Raw genomic sequence first — 22,243 nt, 5'->3', positions numbered from 1 at the left:
GCGCCATGACATGTGGTGGTGGTGCTGTGATGATGATGATGGTGATGGTGTGCCTTTCGCCCCCATGCCCCTGTCCAAAAAAACCAAAAAAAAACACACGACCAACCCCACTCCCCCCTCACCACCCCCACAAAAATGTCTCTCACCCACTCACAACGTACTTCCCCAAAACATGTAAAAAAATAAACACCCTCCCCATTCATCTTTCTACATCTTGGCAAATGTAGAATCTGGTTGGTTTGTAATTTATCTCTCAAAGCTTTCTGCTGCATCCTCATTGGTCATGCGTACAACCCCCCCCCCCCCCCCAACCCATTCCCTACCCCCAGTCACCCGCTCCCCCATGACCAGTCTTAACCTTGACCCCGGTGCATGTGCTTCCTGGATGATGACCTTTACACTCTTTGTGCTTGGTAACAAAGAGAGGTTCATTGTGAGCGTAATACCATTTTACAGGCTCTCAAATTCCCTACAAGTTGTTCGTAAACACTTGGTAGGTTTTGGACATGTAGCTAGGGCCGGGCAATGCAGCTGAAATCAGCGCATCATTTTTGTTTACTAAAAGCTTTCTTATCGATACGGCGACAATATTTTTAGTTTGAATGCTTTTTTAGAAAAATATTTGCAAAAGATTTATAATAAAATCTCATGATTATAAATAAATAATATAACCCCTAACTACGGCCCGGGGGCCATTTTGAATCGGCCCTCTGCAAATTCTAAAGTAATGGAATACGGCCCACAAATTAAACTTGTGCTTGTCTTATATTGTACTTCTCAAATATATATGTTAACATATATTAATGAGCCCAATTTCAAATATATTCAGTCATTTAGAATTCAAAACATTTTCTTAGTTGATCATTTTTGATTCTCAACAATCTGAGACTTCTGTTTTAAGGATTGAGCTGCCAACAAAATGAATGAACCCCTAAAGACAGACGGGATGTAGGCTGTTCTTTCCTTAGACCATTTGAAAGTATTGCACATTCTTCACCTACATTTGATTTGTTTTGCTGACTTATAACTTAACTTATGAGGCGATATTCACCTCTATACGTGGCCCAGCTCTCCGTATATTTTTCTGTATGTGGCCCTCGGTAAAAAAAACTTTGGACACCCGTGCTTTAGAACATGTAAGATTTGAACATAAAATAGCTTTTAAAACCTGGAAAATATTTCCGCTGTTATTCTTATTTACAGTCCTTATATTACTTAGTATTTCACTTCATTGTTAACTAGTCAGTGAGTGAAGGAGCTCCTACTTTCATTGCTATTTCAACCAAAACCACAGTCTGTCTCTCAACGTTAAAAGGTACCCTTGTGAGCTAAACTCAACAGAGTTGTTTCCTTTGATAACAGAAGTTTATATCTAAAGAAATGAACATGACAGGATTTCTGAAAAGACAACCTGTTCATTATTAGCATATCTAAAATCAAACATTGCCCTGCTTTACTTGGATGAAATAACAAATAGAATACAAATAGAATCTCACACTCTTAGTGCAAATAAATAAGTGAATGTGTGAATCAGAGCTTAGTTTGTGCTCGGCCCACTGGCCCCTTCTGGTCTGCATGTAGGCCAGCTCTTTTCTTCAATAAGTTTGCTGCCATGCCGAAAGTATGCCTGCATCGAGGCTGTTCGCTAATCCCTCCTTCCTCCCCCTCCTCTTCCTCTTCATGCTCCTCTTCCAGCCTTGCCTGTCAACCACAAGATGCCAAGGCCCCTTCAGGACGTCTGGCTGTTGTAAATTACATTGGTCTGTCTGTGGCACCGTAACACAAATCTCAAATCCATGCAGAGACAGGAGCTCCCTAGTCTGTAAGGTCCTTTTCACACTTGGTTAAAATATCATCGTATACCGAGACAGTTCTTCAGTTGTCCAGCAGCTCATGTCGTTACTGCAGGACTGTTATCACACTCAAGAGTCACTTTTGTGGGACCGGTTTCCTTAACGACACGATGTCACATGCATCAGTGTTTTGCTGACATCCACTAAAGGATATTCCTCATCATTTTAAAGCTGGTTCTTGAGTCACAAAACTATAAAACATATAGTAATAACTAGAAACATTTGAGAATAGTTTTTTACCATTTGATTCAGATGTTCTTTCCCACAGATACCTACAAACCTATGACATCCAATAGGGGATGACGTTAGTGTGTCATATATCATTGGAAAAGGACAATAACATTGAGTGTGGGCTACGATAAATAGAACCAAAGAATCTCAGAAATCAAAAGGTTTTTTTGGCTGAGATTAAAAACAAGCCTTTTCCAGAGCAGGAAAAAAAACAAGTTTCAACCCAAGTGTGAAAATGAACCAAATCTGTAAAACTGTAAAACACAACGGCTGCTGTTCTCTGCAGAAAAGACATCACATTTCCTCTGATTTTGAAAAGAAAACCCAAACTTTAAAGAGTTGGGTGTCACAGACAACTGTAAGCCACGCTCTTTAGGTGTGTGTGTGTGTGTGTGTGTGTGTGTGTGTGTGTGTGTGTGTGTGTGTGTGTGTGTGTGTGTGTGTGTGTGTGTGTGTGTGTGTGTGTGTGTGTGTGTGTGTGTGTGTGTGTGTGTGTGTGTGTGTGTGTGTGTGTGTGTGTGTGTGTGTGGTTGACAGGCACTGTGCACTGTGCTCCATCTTGTGAGGCCTGCCTGCCCCCCCACAGATCAGTGCATTTGGTTTTAAAAAGCGTTCTGCTGTACCAGATTGGATGATGAACTTTAGACTCTTTTTGATTTTCCTTATTTCCCTCTCTCCTCCTTTTCTTTTACTTTTAGACCTTCTCTCTGTCTTTCTCCCATTTATACTTGCATCTACTGTGAATCATTATGTTATGCAGATTTGTTTTGTTGGGTTTGACCCCCCCCCCCCCTCTCTCTTTAACCTCTCTTTCCTCCGCTGTTGATTTTGGTTTTTGAGTTTGGTAGAGGGAGGTTCTGCAGGTTGAATGTGTTTGGGGAAGCTGACTGTGTTTCCCCACTGTGCTGTAGAATAACTTCATCAACTTGAGCTTCCTGAGGCTGTTCAGAGCAGCTCGCCTCATCAAACTGCTGCGACAAGGAGAGACCATCCGCATCCTGCTGTGGACCTTCGTCCAGTCGTTTAAGGTATCAGCTGTGCCCGACAGTGCATAACTTAGCCCCAAGATCGCCTCGTCTAATTAACGTCACACTCACCACTGATCCTCAGCAATACACCCACCAGATATAAAGTCTATTGGATGATGGTTCTTGAGATATGAAAAGGAGTTGTACATACATTCCCACACAGAAGTACCTTTGTAATAGCTAGACGATGCGGCAAAAGGCTTTGGCTAAATGGCACCAAATTTGCCCTGGTCAATCAGAGCATACATCTACAGACATCAACCAAATGTAGTCTTATTAAGACAACACGTGAAGGATATATGAACGCTTTAGTAATGTAAACTATGCCGACAGCACCTAAGTCAGCTATTGCAACAGTTTGGAATATCAAGAATCTAGAACCTTAGTCCATACATGTTGTGAACCAAATTTGGTGACAATTGCTCAACATTTCTAAGAGGAGGAGTAAAAAAGGGCCACATTTGGAAATAATTCCAAGTGGCAGAAATGGATCTTGAAAGATTGTGTTTCTGGTACTTATTAGAAGCCAAAACGGAGGGTCCTTTGTTTTAGTGCCACCATCTGGGCAAATTGCACCTCATTCAACAATGCAATCCTTTAGATCCTTAGCAATACATCTACCAAGTGTGAAGTCTATCAGGTAACCGGTTCTCAACACCATCATTTAGATTTTACAAAACATGTAAGGGCTCACAAATCATTCCTCTCTCTCCTTCTCCTCCTGCAGGCTCTGCCATACGTGTGCCTGCTCATCGCCATGCTCTTCTTCATCTATGCCATCATCGGCATGCAGGTGAGTTCTACCTATTGCCAATCTTGAATTGTATATCTTGTTATATTTGATATGACTTTTAAGCTCCAGCAGGTTTCCTCTTCAAACCGAATGTGAAAAGCATATCAAATCCAGCAGTGGATAAAGTCCTGAATTCACAACTTCTGCATATATTTCCACTTTGGAGTTGATACTCTACAGTGATGGGTTTTTCTTTGGGTTTCCTTTCTTTTTCAACTGTTTCTGTGTTTAGTTGTTTGGGAATTTGAAGCTGGACTATGAGGGAGAAAGTGCCATCAACGAGCACAATAACTTCCAAACCTTCATCATGGCCCTGATGCTGCTGTTCAGGTGAGTGTCACCTTCTCTTTTTCACACTCAAACATTTCAAATGCTCGTTCCATGATTGATGCAACACGTGCATGTCTTTCTGTTGAATTCTGATGTGCCCCAAGCGGCACCGTATCTCCAACACACTCTGAATGTTTCGTCATGTGTTTTCCCTCCTGCAGGAGCGCGACGGGCGAGGCGTGGCATGACATCATGTTGGCGTGCCTCGGTGGTAAGGAATGCGACGAGGGCTCAGGGAACAAAGAACCTGAATGTGGCAGCACCTTCGCCTACACCTACTTCGTCTCCTTCATCTTCCTCTGCTCTTTCTTGGTGAGGAACAAACACACCGAGAGTTCAATAATCAAAATGTGCATTTATTTGTAAGTCCAATTGCTTCTTTTTGCTACGGGCTGCATACAAAATAATCTCTCCTTTCTTTGTGGAAGTTCATAGCTTACAAGTTTGGATGTATGTCTCAATTTGGATCATTTGTTTTGTACACTTCCATGTTGTAGTATGGGAGTTTTGGACTGGGTAATCAAAGACAGCTGTTGTACTTTCAAGGCAAATTACATTTTCATTAATGGCAATCAGCAAACGGATCCACAAACATTTGACTGCAGGCTTCAAGTAATATTTAAAAACATAAGAATTTAGAGAATTTATCCTGAAAAAATTGTTAGGTTTAGGATTAGAAACAGCCCAAAAAATAAAAGCAATTAAGTTCAGACTTTGTTCTCACTTGCCTTTCAGGTCTTATGTCTGCTTTTTACAAGTGTTTAATAGTAAAATGGAACATTATTTATTTGGCTTATTATTTAATTAACCCTCCTTTTGTTCCAGATGCTGAATCTGTTCGTGGCTGTCATCATGGACAACTTTGAGTATCTGACCAGAGACTCCTCTATCCTGGGGCCGCATCACCTGGACGAGTATGTAAGGATATGGGCCGAGTACGACCCTGCCGCCTGGTGAGTGGTACACACACACACTCACACACACACACTGTAGAAGTGACACAAAGATAGACACACACATGAAATATCAAATACCAAAGATACATATTATAAAAAGACCTCACACCCTAGGGTGAAACTTCAATTTAAAACAGCAAATCTACAAACAGTTCTTGCTGAATGTCATTGTAGTCATGTTCTTTTTAACCCTTGACTTTCTCTCCCGTCCCGAAACGGGGCAAACCCTGGAGTCATGATCTCCTCCAGAGGTGTTAAGATGAAACTGGACCAACATCATGTGCTGTTATCAGTTAAAGCTGGCCCTAAGCAAAGAGTTATCCAGCTCTTCTTCTCTACTTCTCTCTTCCTTTAAGCCTTTTTTCCTCATATTGCACACTTAGTGCACGGTTGAGATGAATGTGACCCTCTCCTGTTCCTCCTCTGCCCTCTGTATTTAGTGTGTCTCAGTGTAAATAAATGCTCTCTCCTCTTCCTTCTCTATCGTCTCCTCTTTCTCTCTCTCTGTATTCTGTGTGTTCCCCCTCCTAACCTCCCCTCCTTGTATTTTTCTTGCAGCGGGCGCATACATTATAAGGATATGTACAGTTTATTGCGAGTTATCTCCCCTCCCCTGGGCCTTGGCAAGAAATGCCCACATAGGGTGGCCTGCAAGGTTTGGACTAAACCCCTAAAGCACAAACTTAAACGCAACCTGCTCGCCTTTAAGAGACTGGAATGAATGTCGCTCTTTATCACTTTTAAAACAAATCTTTTTACTACTTTTTCATTTGTTTTGTTTTTACTGTTTGGGTTTGCATTATTCAGTTGTTTTTGAATCATTTCACCATTAACCCATTTTGGGGCAGGGTTTCTGTTGTATATGCATTCTGACATGAATGAGAATGTTTGGGACAATGCAGAAATGCACACACACACTCTTGTACGCAATCACACACACACACACACATCGATATTGGTGTGTGACGCATGAGGTGGTGCACTGCACTCGCTATTGTCTTCTGACTGAACGCTGGGAAAATGACACTGGTGTGTTCACTTTTTATTCACTATGACGTAAAAGCACCAGAGCTGAGACTCTAGCCATTGTCTTTTATTTCTGCTTGCTGTCTAATTTTGCCTGGGCAGAAAGTGGTCGAGCAATGTGCATTGTTCTTGTTTGAGTTGGGGTTTGGGTGAGGGAGGGGTGGGGTTACTTTAGTACAGAGACTTATGCAGAGAGGGCTTGGTCTGAATACTGTCACCATGCTAACATATGTAGCTCGTGTTTTCCGGCATGTGTCATCGAGGCTCAGGAGTCTGCAGGATTGTTCAAAGTCGTTCACACAAATGAAATCAGCTGTTGTTGTGGTTGCTTGGAATAAAAAGAGCTGCAGATTGGTTAACCTTCATGGCACATGTATGTGAACCGCTGTCTAAGCATTATTAATGATGATATTTCTGTTTTAAAGCCACTATGTGTAATGAAAGACAGAATATCAACACATAACAGGCTTTCTACTGCTTCCTCAAACTCTTACATTAATTATATATCAAAAAAGGCTTAAATACCATGCAGATATTTTGTTTAATCCATGCTACTGTAAATATATTAATTGCTGTTATATTGTGCGGTTGTTAATCCCTTAGTGTACTTCTTTTATTACTTTCCTTGATGTAAATTGTCCTTCACACTTCTGCCAGTATGACTGCAGAGATCTTTTATTCTATGACGTCTTTAAAACGTCTTAAAGAAATCTAACCTAAACTATTGGAGACCTGCAGAAACACATAATGGCTTTAGGATTAAAGGAATAAGACACTGTTGGCCTGTTACAAGCTCTACATTAGGAGTGCACAGCACTGCGAAGGGACATTTTCAATGCACAATTAAATGTATGACATCCTAAATGTGAAAAAAACCTGCCGCAATGTCTTTGACCACTTTTATGGTATTTGTATCCAGTCCCCGATCAAATCACACATTGTTGTTTGTGTTGGCACAGTGGAGAATGTAACAGGCCTTCAAGTAACAGATTATACTTCCTGCGTACCTCAAAGACTACGAGAATATGGCCAAACCTGCTCTGTTGTGGCTCTGGTGTACGGGGAAGGAAGGAAAGGGGCAGGGTGTGTGTGTGGTTTGGGGCAGGGACTCTGGAACATCAAAAGGTCTTGTGTCCACCAGGAACCTCTCCACAACTTCCTGTGTCAACGGAGGCTCGTGGGAAGTGATGTTGGTCCTGACATCTGTTCTACTGTCAAGACCTCTTTAATGTGCTGCAGCCTGTTGGTCAGTTCGCCCAAATCATTGAAAACAAGGTCATTTACAACTTAGCCATTGACATCCAATAGTTAGTGATGAATCATGGTATAGACCTACAGACGCTAGCAGATCATTTGGAGTCCCCTTCGGCAGAGGTTTCTTTACTCTATACTTTTTAGAGTTTAGTTTGGGAATGCTTGACTTAATTTTCTCAGCCTGTCTTTTCAGTTTCTGTGGAATGTCCTTTTATGGGGTTTGCCGTAGAGTTTACCCTTAATTTGGGACCATTTGTTGGCATTCAATGGACAACAGGTGCAAAAGATATTGGTTAATGGGACCCGTTATGCTTTCCATCTCCTGAACCATAGGTCATACTTTACTTTCATTGGCGGAGCGTTTTCAGACCAGTAATGTCACTGGTCATTAATCTCCAAACTCTTTGACTTACATCCCCCTCTCTTACCTACATGAACCAAAACAGCAGGGGACTTGAATCGATACCCCTTGTCGTAGCGTTTGCACTAGTGCACTTGCACACCATTAACTTGACCTGTTCATTTCCATTGTAATCCAAGTGGATCAATACATCTCAATGCTAGGCTTAGGGTTAGGGTTAGGGTATTATATCTCAAACACTGGGCACCTTAAACTGAAATGATCTGCAAAGTGGGAAAGGTAAGCATGATGTGGGTGAACTGACCATCTAAAAGCCAATGTCCGCTGTTAGCACTGTCCTCCCCCCTCCTGTCATCATACGGGTGGGCGTCCACGAACGTCCGGAGACGCAGGTGTGAGCAGAGGTTCCCGGCGGACACGCAACCTCAGCTACAGACTGCATTGACTTATCATCGTGACTCACTCCGATCTCTGCAGCGGTGCTTTTCTTTGCCTGCTAGAAGCCCCGCTGCCAGTTCTATCCGAGCGGCGAAAGAGGGCAGAGACCAACAACAACAAAAAAACATCCCAAATCCCCTTTTCACCTCGCATAGAACGGTATCTCAACAACTAACTAAACTAAATAACACCTCCTCTTCCTCCAATTCTCCCCTTCTCCCCCCAACCTTTCTCCCCCCCCTTCCTTCCTCTCCTCTCCCTATACTTATTGATAAACCAGACTAGAAGCCACGTAACACACTCCCTCGATCTCTCTCTTTCTCTTCCTTTCTCTCTTTCTCTCACCACAGCAACCACATATCCAAAGCGGTCAAAACAATAACCTCTATGTATTTGTTTCCCCCCCTCTTCCTTTCCTTTGTCGGTTCCTTTCTTTTTTCCCCTCATGTCTCCTCCTCCAAAACACCTCTGTGCGTCCACGTCCTCCCCCCATCCTCCTCCCTCTCCCCACCCCTCATCCTTTTTATTTTCTACGTTTTCACGTCGTCCGTCTTTGTTTGTTCTGTCATGTGGTCGCGGATGTTTGGATGCGTGTGTGTGTGTGTGTGTGTGTGTGTGTGTGTTTGTGGCCACCCCAGCGGCCGGATCAGTTACACAGACATGTATCAGATGCTAAGACACATGTGTCCGCCGCTAGGCCTCGGGAAGAGGTGTCCCGCCCGGGTCGCCTATAAGGTAGACTCGCCCCCCACCTTACCCTCCGCCCCCCTCAACCACCACCTCCTTCCCTCCCTTCCTTCTCCCATCAGTACTCTCCTCTCTCCTCTTTCCCCTCCCATCTCCGTCTTTAATCCTCCCCATCGCTGGGGAGTAGAACCTTTCCTCTCCTATCTGCTGAAACCTCGGCCTCCCTTTCTACCTTCTCCTCCACCACCTCCCTCCACCCCTCCCTCCCTCCCTCCTCCCAGCGGTGTTCTCCTCATTGTCTGTTAGTGGTGGTTGTGGTGGTGGTGAGCGCTGTCCTCTCTTCGCTCTCTCCGACCGCGGGGATGGAGGGATGGGCTTTTGTCGTGCAGTGAAGTGAAGTGATAGTGGAGTGGTAGTCAATCCTCTTTCTTTTATTTCCTCCCGTCAGGCCGCAGGAGTAAGGGAACGGAGGAGGCTTTGCCAGTCCTTCTGCAACCTGCACGGACGCATGCACTCGCCAAAATCACGTCCGAAAAAACATAGCTAGAGCACAGATCTGACAAAGAATTCCCCTTTTTCCATCACAAATTAAGGATCTTCCAAACTAGGAAAAAATACCACACTGGATCTTGCAGTTTATGAAGATATTTGATAAGTTTTTTCAACCAATGTTGAGATTTAAGGCACATATTCACATATTCTGACTTATTCTGTGTTACCGGTATTATAATCTGCTGTACAATTCAAAAAAACAACATCCTGTAAACAACGACTCCAGGACAAACAACCACCTGTGGTCCTTACTGGTATTCTTTGTAAGCATATATATGGAAATAGGTATGCATTGTGTTGTTTCACGATAAGAAACGTAAATACTTTAGAGTAGAGGCCCAAAAACAAACATCTAAGGTGCAGCTATTTGCTTACGATGCGGGTACAGAAGGACCGGCAAGGGTGTCTGTCTTCAGTTCTCTGCGTCTCTTATTCCTGTGGATGGCACAATAGTGCAACATAATGCCCACATTACTGTACCACACACAATCAAACTGGGCACAAACAAATAATACTGGTGCCTCATGGCGTTAGAGTTGGAAAAGATCTGGCCCTTCTAGCTTTTTGTCTTTCTTCAAAGTGTTTTTCTTTGACTTGTCTTGCTGGCTCAGACCACCAGGATAAAAGATTCTAGCATCTGCTGCCTCGTTGTCTCGTCGTCCACTCTTTATCTCCAATTCAGTAGACATGTGCTCTGTCTATCTTCTCTTTCTCTTTCTTACTGGCATCCAGATTCACCAAAATAGTATTGGAAAGATCATATTTTTGTTGCCAAGAAGTTCTAAAACTAGCAATACTCCTGTCATAACTACGAGGGAGAAGCATGTGCATCAGCTGTAAAGCTAACACATTTGCACTCATATTGTATTGTTGGACTAAAATAGTGTAGAATTGACAAGAAGAATAGAACTTTTACGTAGATGGTGGACATATTTTGGTCAATACCAGAAAGCGTATTAAGGCGTGACCCCCAGCCCTACATAGATTGAGATCCGTCCCACCTTGCCAAACTTGCCTATTTAGTTACCTGCTTTACAATATTAACGACAACGGGATATATATTGTATAAACTACAATCTTACAATCTCTGAGTTGTGCTAAACTTTATGGAGTCTGGATGTCAGTACCCTGTTCTCGGTCTCTTTCTAGTCTTCTTTATTCTTTTCTCCTGCTTTGTTCTCCACGTCATCTTTTAATACTCCTCTCTTTTTATCCTACCTGTCAAATTTCGATCTTTCTGTCAATCATCTGTCCTTCTGCCTCCACTTGTCTGTCAGCAATCAGCATCCATCTTCATTTCTTCACAGCATCCCTCTGTCCATCTCTGTCTCTACCTTACCTCCGTTCTGGTCTTACTTCTTTCTCTCTCCAGAATGTCGACTTGTATCGGCAGTGAGACCCATCACATACTTCAGCCATCAAAGCCCTCCAGTATTCACTGATAGAGTTTCACAGAGAAAGTCCATCGAAGGACATATTGAGATCAGAGAGTCCTGAGGGTTTCCCGTCAGATCAGAGAGGGGAAGTTTAGACATCTTGAACCTTTTTGTAACTGACCAATCAAAATGCTTACGCATCGATCTCCCCTCAAGTGGACACAAGGGGTCACCCTTCCTGGAAAAGTAGTTTTGTAATCTGTGCATCGCAACTGACCTCTTCTTAGTAAACTTATGTCAGTGTTGTTTAAGTCCTTGTCTTTATCTCTTGTCTTGTTCCGTAATTTTTTTAGCCTCTCTCTTCTCTTTCTTGTCTATTTATACACACACACACACACACACACACACACACACACACACACACACACACACACACACACACACACACACACGCACACACACCCCTCTCTCTGTTGTTTCCAATTGACCAACGTTCTCCTGATTCCTCTTTCAGTGTTCTCACCTTTACCTTTTCATTCTCGCCCTTCCCTTTATATCTGTAACCACATCTCATGACCAAGCTTAGAGCCGCCTAGTTTAACCCAACTAACTGCTGTCCCTATCACGTGTGTCTTTTGAAAGACCCCTTCCCTTTACCCTACAGTACTACTACCATAAAGTCTGGTTGGTCCAAAACAAAAACAGAAAGAACATCAATCATCTTTTTTTGATCTTCTCTATGATTTTATTTTCTTCTTTCAGGGAATGCCACAACTCTAATACTCTCTAACTTTGACACTCCCTTAAGACACTGCAACCGTTTGGCATTGAGAGAGATCTTGACTTGATATGAAATACTATCGCCATTCAATTTGACTTTGATTAAGGGAACCATGAATGTAAAAATGCAGTATGGAATTGATTAGTCAACCAGTAGTATCAATCCTGTTGGATTGAGGATACTCTCTTTGTGCGGATGCACGGCTACTTGTTTTGTGAAAGGGGGTTTTTAGGGAAGTCTGGGGGGGGGATAGTGGGATGGGAAGGTGGGAAAAGTTGGGTCTTAGATAATGGGAGTGAAGTAAAGGCATGTTGCATGTGTGTCTGGGTTTGTGGCATTTTTCTAGGGGGGTTGTGTTGCATGCAATCGTCGCACTCTTTGTCGCATGGCTATGGGCGACATTGAGCCTGCCTGCTGCCTGCAGAGCGCTGTGGATGTTGGCCGATGCCCTCTGCCTGCCGCACACTTGGCTCTGGGCATGCCTGACACTCACACACACTCAGGAACACACAAGCATGTACACAACCCAATCACCATTGTACTACCGTGCTTGCCATCGTGAGTGCCCAACGCTCATGTTCGTGGGTAAATCCAATGGATGCCAACTGGACTGGATAGAAACGGCAAGCAACCCTAACTAGGGCAGCTCGTTTTGTTCTATCCTCAGGTTTCTCCATTGGTTTTACCTGGTACAGTATAAACTTGTTAAGACAGGGAACCTCCTTACAGGTAGGGGGAGCTCTATAGAAGATGCCTCAGCTAAATGAAACCACAGCAGTCTCCTGAAAAAATAGCAGAATTACACCAGTGATACTGTTATTGTTCTCCAGCCGACTTATTTTGTCAAAGGACTCCAATTAAGCGCCCTTAATTGGAGTCTGTGAAAATAATTGTCTGTAAGTGGGTGGGGGGGAGGGGTATGTTGGGGTTGGAGGGGAGGGTGTGGTGTATGTGTACTGTTTTATATATATATCTACATGTGTGTAACAACAGAGATGTGTAAATGTGCCAATGCATTCACACATTTAGGGAACATGGGCACAGGTTGGGTCGGACGCCATTTTGGCTCCGATTGTTCTTCCTTGTGGTTCTCGGCTCTCACAGTTGCTTAGCAGCAGATGGCCCTCTTTGGATAGCTGTGCTGTTTCGTAGAGTATCACTGGAAAACACAGGAGACACAGAGACTCATCTATTCAAGTTTCTTTCCCTAAGCAAACACCTAAAGTAAATTACAGCACACTTGGAAATACACATGTATGTTCAGAAGCGACTTGATTAATCAGGGGACTTTTCGAACGTACCTTGAGTTGAAATTCACTGATTGTACCTATTAGGCTACATTAATCAGATACCATAAAGATAATGAAACCTAGTTTTCTTTGCCATGCCCCCTGGATGAATCTACTCCACCTCTAATTGGCTATCGTCTATAGAGCTCTCTCCTCCGCGTCCCCAACCCTTTACCCTCTCCCCTTTCCCGGAGTTTCAGGCACACCACACTTTATTTCGGACACGTCCCTTTCTTATCCTCTCATCCTGACTGACTTTCCACAGAGGCTGCTGCGCATGGATCTGCCAGTTGCAGATGACAACACGGTGCATTTTAACTCCACCCTCATGGCTCTGATCAGGACAGCACTGGATATAAAGATTGCCAAGGGTATGGCCCTCAAGTACTATCATCCCTTTATTCCAAGTGTTCATCAATGTTGTTCTACTGTCTGATATCCCTCGGTAGTCCTTGGTAACTCTTGGCCCTTTAACATCTCCTTCTGTTTCTCTTCAACAAGAAAGCTCTTTATTATTGTACAAAATATGACAAAACTGTCCCATTTCTGACACTAACAAATAACCTTTTTGTTTTGGGTGAATGTGTGCACGCGTGAATGGCTAAATATATTTATTTTGTTGGATTTTGTGCCTTCCTTTTTGGTCTGTACCTTCTTGCCCTGTGTTTATGTGTGCGGGGTGTTTGCAATTGTATGGACTTGAATGTGTGTGTGTGTGGGCACTCTGGTTTGCCGTGCAACCCAGGCGGTGCAGACAAGCACCAGATGGATGCCGAGCTGAGAAAAGAGATGATGGCTATTTGGCCAAACCTTTCGCAGAAGACTCTGGACTTGCTGGTTACACCGCACAAGGGTAAGTTTTAAAAGAATTGGCGCATAGTGGTGTGTGTGTCTTCGATCACCAACTCACCAAGAGGACAGCTTCTACCAGCCAGTGTCATTCACTGCTTCGCATCTCCTGATCAGGATACTCCAGGATAAACACACATACTGTGCATACATATATAGATACATATATACATCAACGTAGAATCTGTTTATCCAAATACTGTAGCCTAGAGCAACATATATATGACAGGCATTAAGTGTAAAGATCCAATGCAGTTAGAAGCTTTAAATTCCCCTTACTTATGTTTGCTGTCAACACTCATTGACAACAGAGATGGACCACAGTGGTTTTGGTCAAGCCATACCTATAAAGAACATTATGGTTCCTGGTTTGATGAACCCTCAGGAAAGGGAATGCATAGCCTTTGTCCAAATGGCCATCGTCATCAAGACAGAATAGAATTTATTTAGCCTCAAGACTCGTAATGATCTGATAGGAGCTATTCGTTGTTGGTGAGTCAGGGAGATTATGGGGCTGCTATTGTTACACATGCTTACACAGTAACTCATTTAGTTTCCTCAACAATAGAGGAACGAAAGACCCGACCAAAGATTCAGAGTCATAGGTGTAGTGACAAAAACCCAACCGATAACTGGTTTCCCTTTTTTAGAAAGGGCTGTCTAAGTCGGAGGTATTATGTTTTACAGGTAACTGAAGTACTACTGAGCTTGAGGCTATCTGATCCACAACTGAACATATACAACTACCCGAACCCTAGCGCAACTTGTAGTTGTGGGTCCCTGTCCCGTCTTCCTTTAAGTGGTGAAGACCCCTGATTTAGGCTAAGAAATAGAAACAGGTGTACAACAAAACCAATGGGTTATCCGTCATCGTCACATAGGTCCACACAGTAACACACACACTGATCTTTACACACATCAAGACAGTCCTGGTATCAGGGGGTGCCAACTATAGAAGATCCTCTATAGAAGTCTTTTCACTACAGGAAGAATTGAGCCTCTAGATCTAGCCTAATACTTGTATTTATATCAAATGCTTGTGATGAATGAAGATGAATGAATTCTCAGATAAACCTGTTTGATCATTTGAATGATTTAAGCACAAGCTAGTTTAAAGACGCATGCATAGCAAAAGCATCACGATGTTTGGCTAGAAGCATGGCAGACAGTAGGGTTTATAACACACATAGGTATGACTATGTGTGGTCTTATCTTAGCACACGTTATTATGCATTTTTTTAATGCTGGAAGACTTGTAGCCATGCCACTTTGAAACAGACACCAGTCCTTTAGTTAGCTACCCTGTTCGGTTATTCGACAACCAAAACAAAGCTCAATGTTTTTTCTGATTTTTATTGTTTATGTGTTTCATCCAAACTCTGGGGATACTTATCCGGAGTTTTTAGAAAAAGATTGAGCTCCTGTTTTCTCCGGGATTTGACTGAGGTGTCAAAGTGTTTCTTAGTGAGGTGGCTACCTGGTCCTCAGCCTTAATTTGAAGATTAAATACGCTAAAGGTTGACTCAGCTAGACGATAGTGAAAGAGAATGCTAAATGAAATGGTATAGGTACAGCATCTGCCTGTGAAAAGACTATTGGCCTTGTTGTATTGTATTTGGTTGTTGCACACCAGCATGAGGGCATAGTTCTGTTTCAGCCGCGGCTTCACGGGGAATATTTAGAAAGTGGTTACCAATAATGCTCCAAAAGATAATGACATTTTTCTGTTATTTGAATAATTTGAAGGCCTCATTACAGCAACCAAAATGTGGCATTCACCTTTTTTTTTTCTTGGTAAATCAAGAATCTACTTGCAGCACTTTGAGAATATAGAAACAGATCGTCAGCATATAAACAGACCCCTTTGCTTAATCCAGACCAGTTATATACAAAGTTGCATGTAATAAAGTTAGCTTATCTGAAACCTGAATGCAGCATGAGCTTTTTACATTTTCGGAGCTGAGGTAATGCATTGAATGAGCATACGCCCTGTGTTGAATAGATCTATTAGCTGATGAGAATGAGGTTTTGTGACCCAAAGGGTGCATGAAAGTAAATGTGCTTGTCTGCATTTTATGATAGCTAAAACATTTGAAAGTGAATGTACGTCGCTCTGAAAGTGGGAAAAGCTAGTTTTTGCTTATTTAGATCCTCCAGCGCAGTGTTCTTTGCTTACGCTTATTGGATACCACTGACCAAATATTCTGTGAACTGAAGAGTAAACACACAAACCTACAAGTTTGGTGAAAATTATGTTTAAATTCTTCATATTTGGCAGCTGAAATTCGTGATTTTTGAAGCTGACGTCTCAGAATTATCCCGACTGCTGGAGTATTTTGCATGTTGTTGTATTTGTTGTGCGTCTCGTCCCCCACTCCCATTCCCCCCACGGCTCAGGGTCCCATCTCGCTCGGGTCTAATCTTGCAGGGTAACTTGTCATTTTCTCAGCAGCCACAGACTTGACGGTGGGCAAAATCTACGCCGCCATGATGATCATGGAGTACTACCGGCAGAGCAAGACGAAAAAGCTGCAGGCCCTGCGGGAGGAACAGGTAGACTCCATCACAGAGAAATTGCCTGAACGCCAAAACAACCTTTTCGTCTTCCGCCTCGTCCTGGCCCTCTTTTTTGAGACCGCTTCCACTTAGCCCTTGGAGTGAATTTGCCTTGATATATCATTTTTGAAGCTTTTGAATCAGAATGAATCCTTCAGCTACACTTCCAAACAAACCCTCTCTTCTTCTGCTTTTCATCACCTGTTTACTCAGCCTGTGCGTTCCCCTTTTATCAGCATGTTCCTTAAGAAATCTGCGTCCCTTTATCTAGCACCGTGTTGCTCCCCTTGGCCAGCCTTATACCTTTCATAATGCTTGCTAACATAGCTATTAAGCTCTTTTACTTTCTCTAACAAATAAGCTACCGATCCCTTGTATGCTGCTTTTCCTTTCCTGTTCACCATGGGCTGTTTTACCCAGGTTTACCAACCATGGTTTGTTGTTGTTTTTTGAGTAATGATGATGATGATACCACATGGCCTTATCTTTTGTTCCCTGTCAGTGCTCCTCCCCCTTTTGTCAATGAATGCCTTTGAGATGCACTTGCTCCCGCTGTATCTGTATTTTGAATCCACACTCGAAAACATCTTTCCCTTCATGTAATACCTCCCGTTCGCTCCTGCAAAATCATCCATTTAGTTCAGCACTTCATCACAAAACTGACAAGATAAGTCCCAATGCATGTTGTCTTGAGTGACTTTGACTTATTAGACTGTTCTTAAGACGGGATTTCCATTTTGCAGAACAAAGCAGAGGTCTAATGAATGGAGGGATTGTTACTCTTTTTTCTTGCAAATACAGTATGTGTTGGTACATTCTTGAATGCAGCCATCCCATTGGACTGAATGGACAGCTTCACCCAGGCTCTCTCAACATCACCAGTACACAAGGACTCTAACTAGTCTGTGTGTCTGTCAATGTGTCCCACCATCTCTACTGTATCTCACCTCATGCTGTCTCTCTCCGCCCACTGTGGTCTTTGTTTTTCTGTTGCCTACTATTCAAAAGGAAGAAAGAATCCACCCGAAATTGAGGCGATTGCAGTTTCATGATTTGTCTTTTTGGCTCAACTAAATCCCCGTCAATCATGTTGACTGCTTCAAGGGACAGAAATATTCCTTGGCTATCTAAAACATCAGGTTGGTATCTCTGCCCCTTAGTGTGAAACATAAGGGTGTGTGCTGGCAGAGAATTGCTAGGATCTGCTGGAGGTGTTTTCAAAGAATGGCCGCAAAAAAGGCTACGAACATTTGCAATCAAGACTAACAGTTTGTAGTTTAGTATCTCACAAAATGAAGACAAATTAAAGAAATTAGGAACATAAGGAAAGGACCACAGTCAATTGGTCTCATGCAACAATGTCAGGGAAACAGGGAGTGGATTTTTTCTTTGATTCCTTATTTGTTCTTCTCGTCTTGCTCCCCGTCCGCTTCTCCTCGTCCTCTGTGATCTTCGTACTGGCGTCTCAATCGTCCTCCTCAGTGTTTGTCGAGCTGTTGTCGTGTCTCAAATGTCCTGTCTACTGTCTGTCATTCACCTGTTTTCTCACTGTTTTGCAGTCCCTCATTCCTGTCTTCCATGTCGTCTCTGTCCTTCTGACGCTCTCCCTTTATCCTTCCAGGAAAGAGATGAGGCCTTGACTTTTCAAGCTCTCCCTATTTGGTCAATCCAGGTCGATTGTCACCAAGTTGCTCTAACCTAAAGACCCATTCTCTCCAGTCTGTGTGTTCATGAATCTGTCTGTTTGCCTGTCTGTCTGCCATGGTGGTGGGTGAGATGTTGAGTGGAGGTTCCTGTGACCAGTGGCTCCGTATGTAATCAGTCAATCCATGGAGACCATTCGTTGATACATATGCCACTGCTGAAACACACTCCATTTAAGCCGGTGTCTGTGTTAGGTGTTTTGTGTTCATGTCTTTGCCATAATCCATAAAAAAAAGTAGAGCTAGCCAAAGCCAAACCAGACTATACTGGAGACAACTGTGACCCATTTACCTCTGACACAGGACATGACTACTGGACAGGATTAGACGCAAAGAAAGCAAGAGCAACAAGGAAATGGTCGAATGTAAAGTGAGGAATGTTAGGCTTTTAGTTGACATAAATAACCCCTTTAGCAGCAATATTGGAAAACTAGATTTCTATCCAAAGGAGTTGACATACATGAAGAATGAATGTCATACACTCATCACAACCACAAAATCTGCTCAGATCATTTCAGTTTTTGGATAACTGGTAGCTATCCTAACTATCTGGTTAGCACACAAGCTAACATATTCAGGATGCGCTTTTTCTATAAATCATATTTATTATTCTCAGTTGAACCAGCATTTCAGGATTGGAAATAAATCTACCCACTCAAATCCACATAGATAGACGGATATATGCACCTCTCTGCCTCTGGCAACAATACGTTTGTTCATTTAGATTTAGAAAGCAACTGCAAATCATCTACAAGCTAAATAACTGCATAGTGCTTCTATAAGTATTTTAGCAGGAACACTTTGAAGTACATAGAATCCTGTCCAGCAGATCAGCCTGATGTGTCGAGGTTATTGGACCTTTATCTGTTTCTGAATCCAGCTCGATCCAGCTGCACATTTAGCCTTTAGTGTCCAGGCTGTGGAGGATCAGGACCAAACTGTAGCAGTCACAAGCTATCAGCTTTAAGCCTTTTCAAAGGAGGACTCCATTACCCAGGATCCCCTAGGAGGAAATCCTCCTGACCTCAGACCTAGTTCAGGTTCCTCTTCCCACAAAATGCTATATTACTCAAAAAGATTAAGGGTCACACATATTGTTTAACTTTGTTTTTTGAGTAAGATGTATTTGTTTCATGAGTACAGTAATCTGGTCCAAGACGTGTAATTTAATCTTACCTTAAATGCCTAAGGTAGAAGTTTCCCTCCGACTCAGATCTGGGATCAGCTTTCCGTCCCCCAACATAAGCCCAAACTCATATGAAGAGATCAATCAATATAAAGTCAGCAGTTTCCCCTTAAATGCACGTTAAGTGTGGTTAGCAGATCCCAGATCAGTAGTCTGGCAGCGAACTTTACCTTGGATACCCACAGCCATGTGTATGCCGATGGCGCCCTCGTGTGGGTGCATGCTGCGAGTGCATCCTGTGTTTGTGTCCTGTGTCTGCCCCCTGAGTGTGCCTGATGCCAGCCTGCAGGCCATGTCGTGTATCTCACACAGAACCGAACGCCATTAATGTTTCAGCGCATGGAGGCGCCCTCTGAGGGAGGGGGCACCGACGGCCAGGGGGGTCAGGGCCCCAACGGCCTCCCCATCACCCAGCCCGACAACCACACCAGCATGTGAGTAGACTTTTCAAAGAAGGAGCAGGAATCATGAATCATAGAACATACCTATCAACTGTAATCATGAATGCATTTATAACATATGTATAAAATGACAACGTAACATTTCAGGAAGGTCATTCATCAAAGATATTTAATCCAGGTTTACCTCCGGACATCAGCTGTGTGACAGATTAAGTGCTTCAACCAGGGTTAAAGAAATATTGGTTGGACCGATGAACTTTATTCCAAGTACACTGATCATTCAGTTTACCCTGACATCCAAATGTTCCAAGATGGCCACCGTACAGAGTCCACCGTTGATGGTTGATTTACGAGAAATGAAAATCTCTCATCCTTACATCAGTCTCAATATGCTTCAATTTTAAATAAAGACCCGTTTTTAAGATATTCTATATCACATCCAGCTTCACACACAGACACTTCTCAGCCGCTCGATTGGTCAAAGGTGTCGTATGACTGCCAGTTACTGCTGATTTCTTTAATTCCCTGGTTTGTAATCCCCTGAATATTGTGTGTGTGTGTGTGTGTGTGTGTGTGTGTGTGTGTGTGTGTGTGTGTGTGTGTGTGTGTGTGTGTGTGTGTGTGTGTGTGTGTGTGTGTGTGTGTGTGTGTGTGTGTGTGTGTGTGTGTGTCTGTGTGTGTGTGTGTGTGTGTGTGTGTGTGTGTGTGTGTGTGTGTGCGGGCGCGCCAGACCTGCCGAGGGTGGCATGACTGAGAGCCAGTCGTGGGTGACGGCCAAAGCCCAGGAAATGTTCCAAAAGACGGGCAACTGGAGCCCCGACCGCCCATACCCCGACGATCTGCACGACAACCGTCACAACCCGCAGGTATGATGAGCACACACACACACACACACACGCACATCGCCACCGTGGTAACACACCAGTTCAAGCCTGATGCACATTAACAGTTTGTCTGGAGCCAGGCTGATTATGCTTTGGTCTGCAAGGTTTGGCTTTAGTGAAAAAGGGAATATTGAAGACGTTTTATCTTCAGATATCAAAACTCTTTATAAATCATGACACTGTGATGAAACCTGACGCACTTATTGTAACGCATTTTTCACACTTTTATGGAACTTATTGCCGCAACTTACCTAATATTTACAACTGTATGTATTTAAGGGGTAAAAGTTATGTATCAATTCAATTCGTAGAAGGACTTTAGTCTGCACATCCTTAGATAGAAGAATTCATTTGAACCTGAAGTTTTAATACTATGTGCTTTGAGCAAGAGTCTGAGCCTAAAAAACAAGTTATATAAGCAACTTTCTGAGGTTGCTTCTGTTTGCTTGTCTCGCTAATGTCCTAATGTTGACGATAGCAGAACAACAACAGGAAAGAAATGCTATAAAACTATGTAACATATCGGCTAACTTCTACGATAGTTTTGACATCAACAAAAGTCATAAGGTTAATACGAGTTATTTACAGTGATAAGAGGCTAAAGCATTTAGCTAACCTCAAACCTATTAGCCTAGCTAGCTAGCATTATGTTCTGCTTATCGTTACGTGAGCTAACTTTTCATTTACAGTTCAATATTAATAATAAGGTTGTATCATTGCCTTGGTGTTATTTGTGAAGGGCATGCTGTTGTACGCTTAAGATCCTCTCTGGTGTACATCCTTTCAGAAGTCGATATCTCCTCCAAGAGCCTGGAGCTCTGCAGCTCGACACTTCTCTTGGTGTCCCTCTGTCCTTTGAGCTCCTTTCTACTTCTTTATCTTCATACACCAAGTCCACATCCTGTTTTCTCTCAGTCTTTTACCATCTTCCTACTCCCTGATTGTTTTCTGTTCACTCTTCAACCTCCTCTCGAGTCGAAGGCTAGGAGTTGGTGGATGTGTGTTGTGACGTACACGCTCTCCTCATCACTGCACCTTGCTTTCACTTGTCTGTTGGGACGTCCTTCCCAGTCCCTCATCTCTCTCCTCAATCCCAAGACTAATGTACAAACACTTTGAAGGATTTGGTTTTTCCCAGTTTTGGATTATTGAATTGGAAGATTCATGCCAGCAAGGTCCCAATGTTTCCAAAGAAGATTTCCCCCAATGGTCTGAGCATTATGCATTAACGTACAATCTGATGATCCATATCTAGATATAGTATTGCAGAAGATACTGAATAAGATAAGTGTTAAGAAACAGACTTAATCCATCTAATAACCACCTGAGTTTAAATGTGGATTCTTCAACACAACAAAGGTTGCAGCAGTTAATTTATGAAGTAAGAAATTGCATAAACAAAGTATTGTTTTACTTTAATTGAAAAGGAATATTAGAAACCTCTCATACGTCATTGTAGGGCTGTCTCGGTATACCCTTATTGGCGTACGAATCTAATGCCTCCAGTTTGCACACTTTTTGCACAGCTAAGGTTACTCACTCCATCATATCACATTTGAGAAATTGCTCAACAAACAACAAAAAAAATAGCAATTTTTTTTTTTAAAGATATCCCAAAAATATTCGTGTAGTGGAACTCTGATATCATGGTAACCCTCCATCATTGAATCTGTTTTATGTTGTTAGTTGGCCCCTCCCTCATTGAGTCG

General features: G+C 42.8%; 1 protein-coding gene across 1 annotated transcript in view; it reads left to right on the top strand.

Moving 5' to 3' along the window:
• cacna1ab (calcium channel, voltage-dependent, P/Q type, alpha 1A subunit, b) overlaps positions 1-22,243 on the top strand; it is a 120,616-nt gene that overhangs the window by 84,373 nt on the left and 14,000 nt on the right. The window contains exons 33-43 of the mRNA XM_063884379.1: positions 2,996-3,112; positions 3,840-3,905; positions 4,138-4,235; positions 4,397-4,547; positions 5,061-5,188; positions 5,750-5,846; positions 13,221-13,326; positions 13,701-13,808; positions 16,254-16,357; positions 19,562-19,683; positions 20,381-20,516. Coding sequence (XP_063740449.1) covers positions 2,996-3,112; positions 3,840-3,905; positions 4,138-4,235; positions 4,397-4,547; positions 5,061-5,188; positions 5,750-5,846; positions 13,221-13,326; positions 13,701-13,808; positions 16,254-16,357; positions 19,562-19,683; positions 20,381-20,516 — 1,233 coding nt within the window. The remainder of the gene's footprint in view (positions 1-2,995; positions 3,113-3,839; positions 3,906-4,137; positions 4,236-4,396; positions 4,548-5,060; positions 5,189-5,749; positions 5,847-13,220; positions 13,327-13,700; positions 13,809-16,253; positions 16,358-19,561; positions 19,684-20,380; positions 20,517-22,243) is intronic.

The sequence above is a fragment of the Eleginops maclovinus genome, chromosome 5 (genome assembly GCF_036324505.1).
Source record: "Eleginops maclovinus isolate JMC-PN-2008 ecotype Puerto Natales chromosome 5, JC_Emac_rtc_rv5, whole genome shotgun sequence".
NCBI classification, from domain to species: Eukaryota; Metazoa; Chordata; class Actinopteri; order Perciformes; family Eleginopidae; genus Eleginops; species Eleginops maclovinus.
The sequence above is the reverse complement of the archived record's forward strand: the minus strand, read 5'-3'. Positions and strand labels throughout refer to the sequence as shown.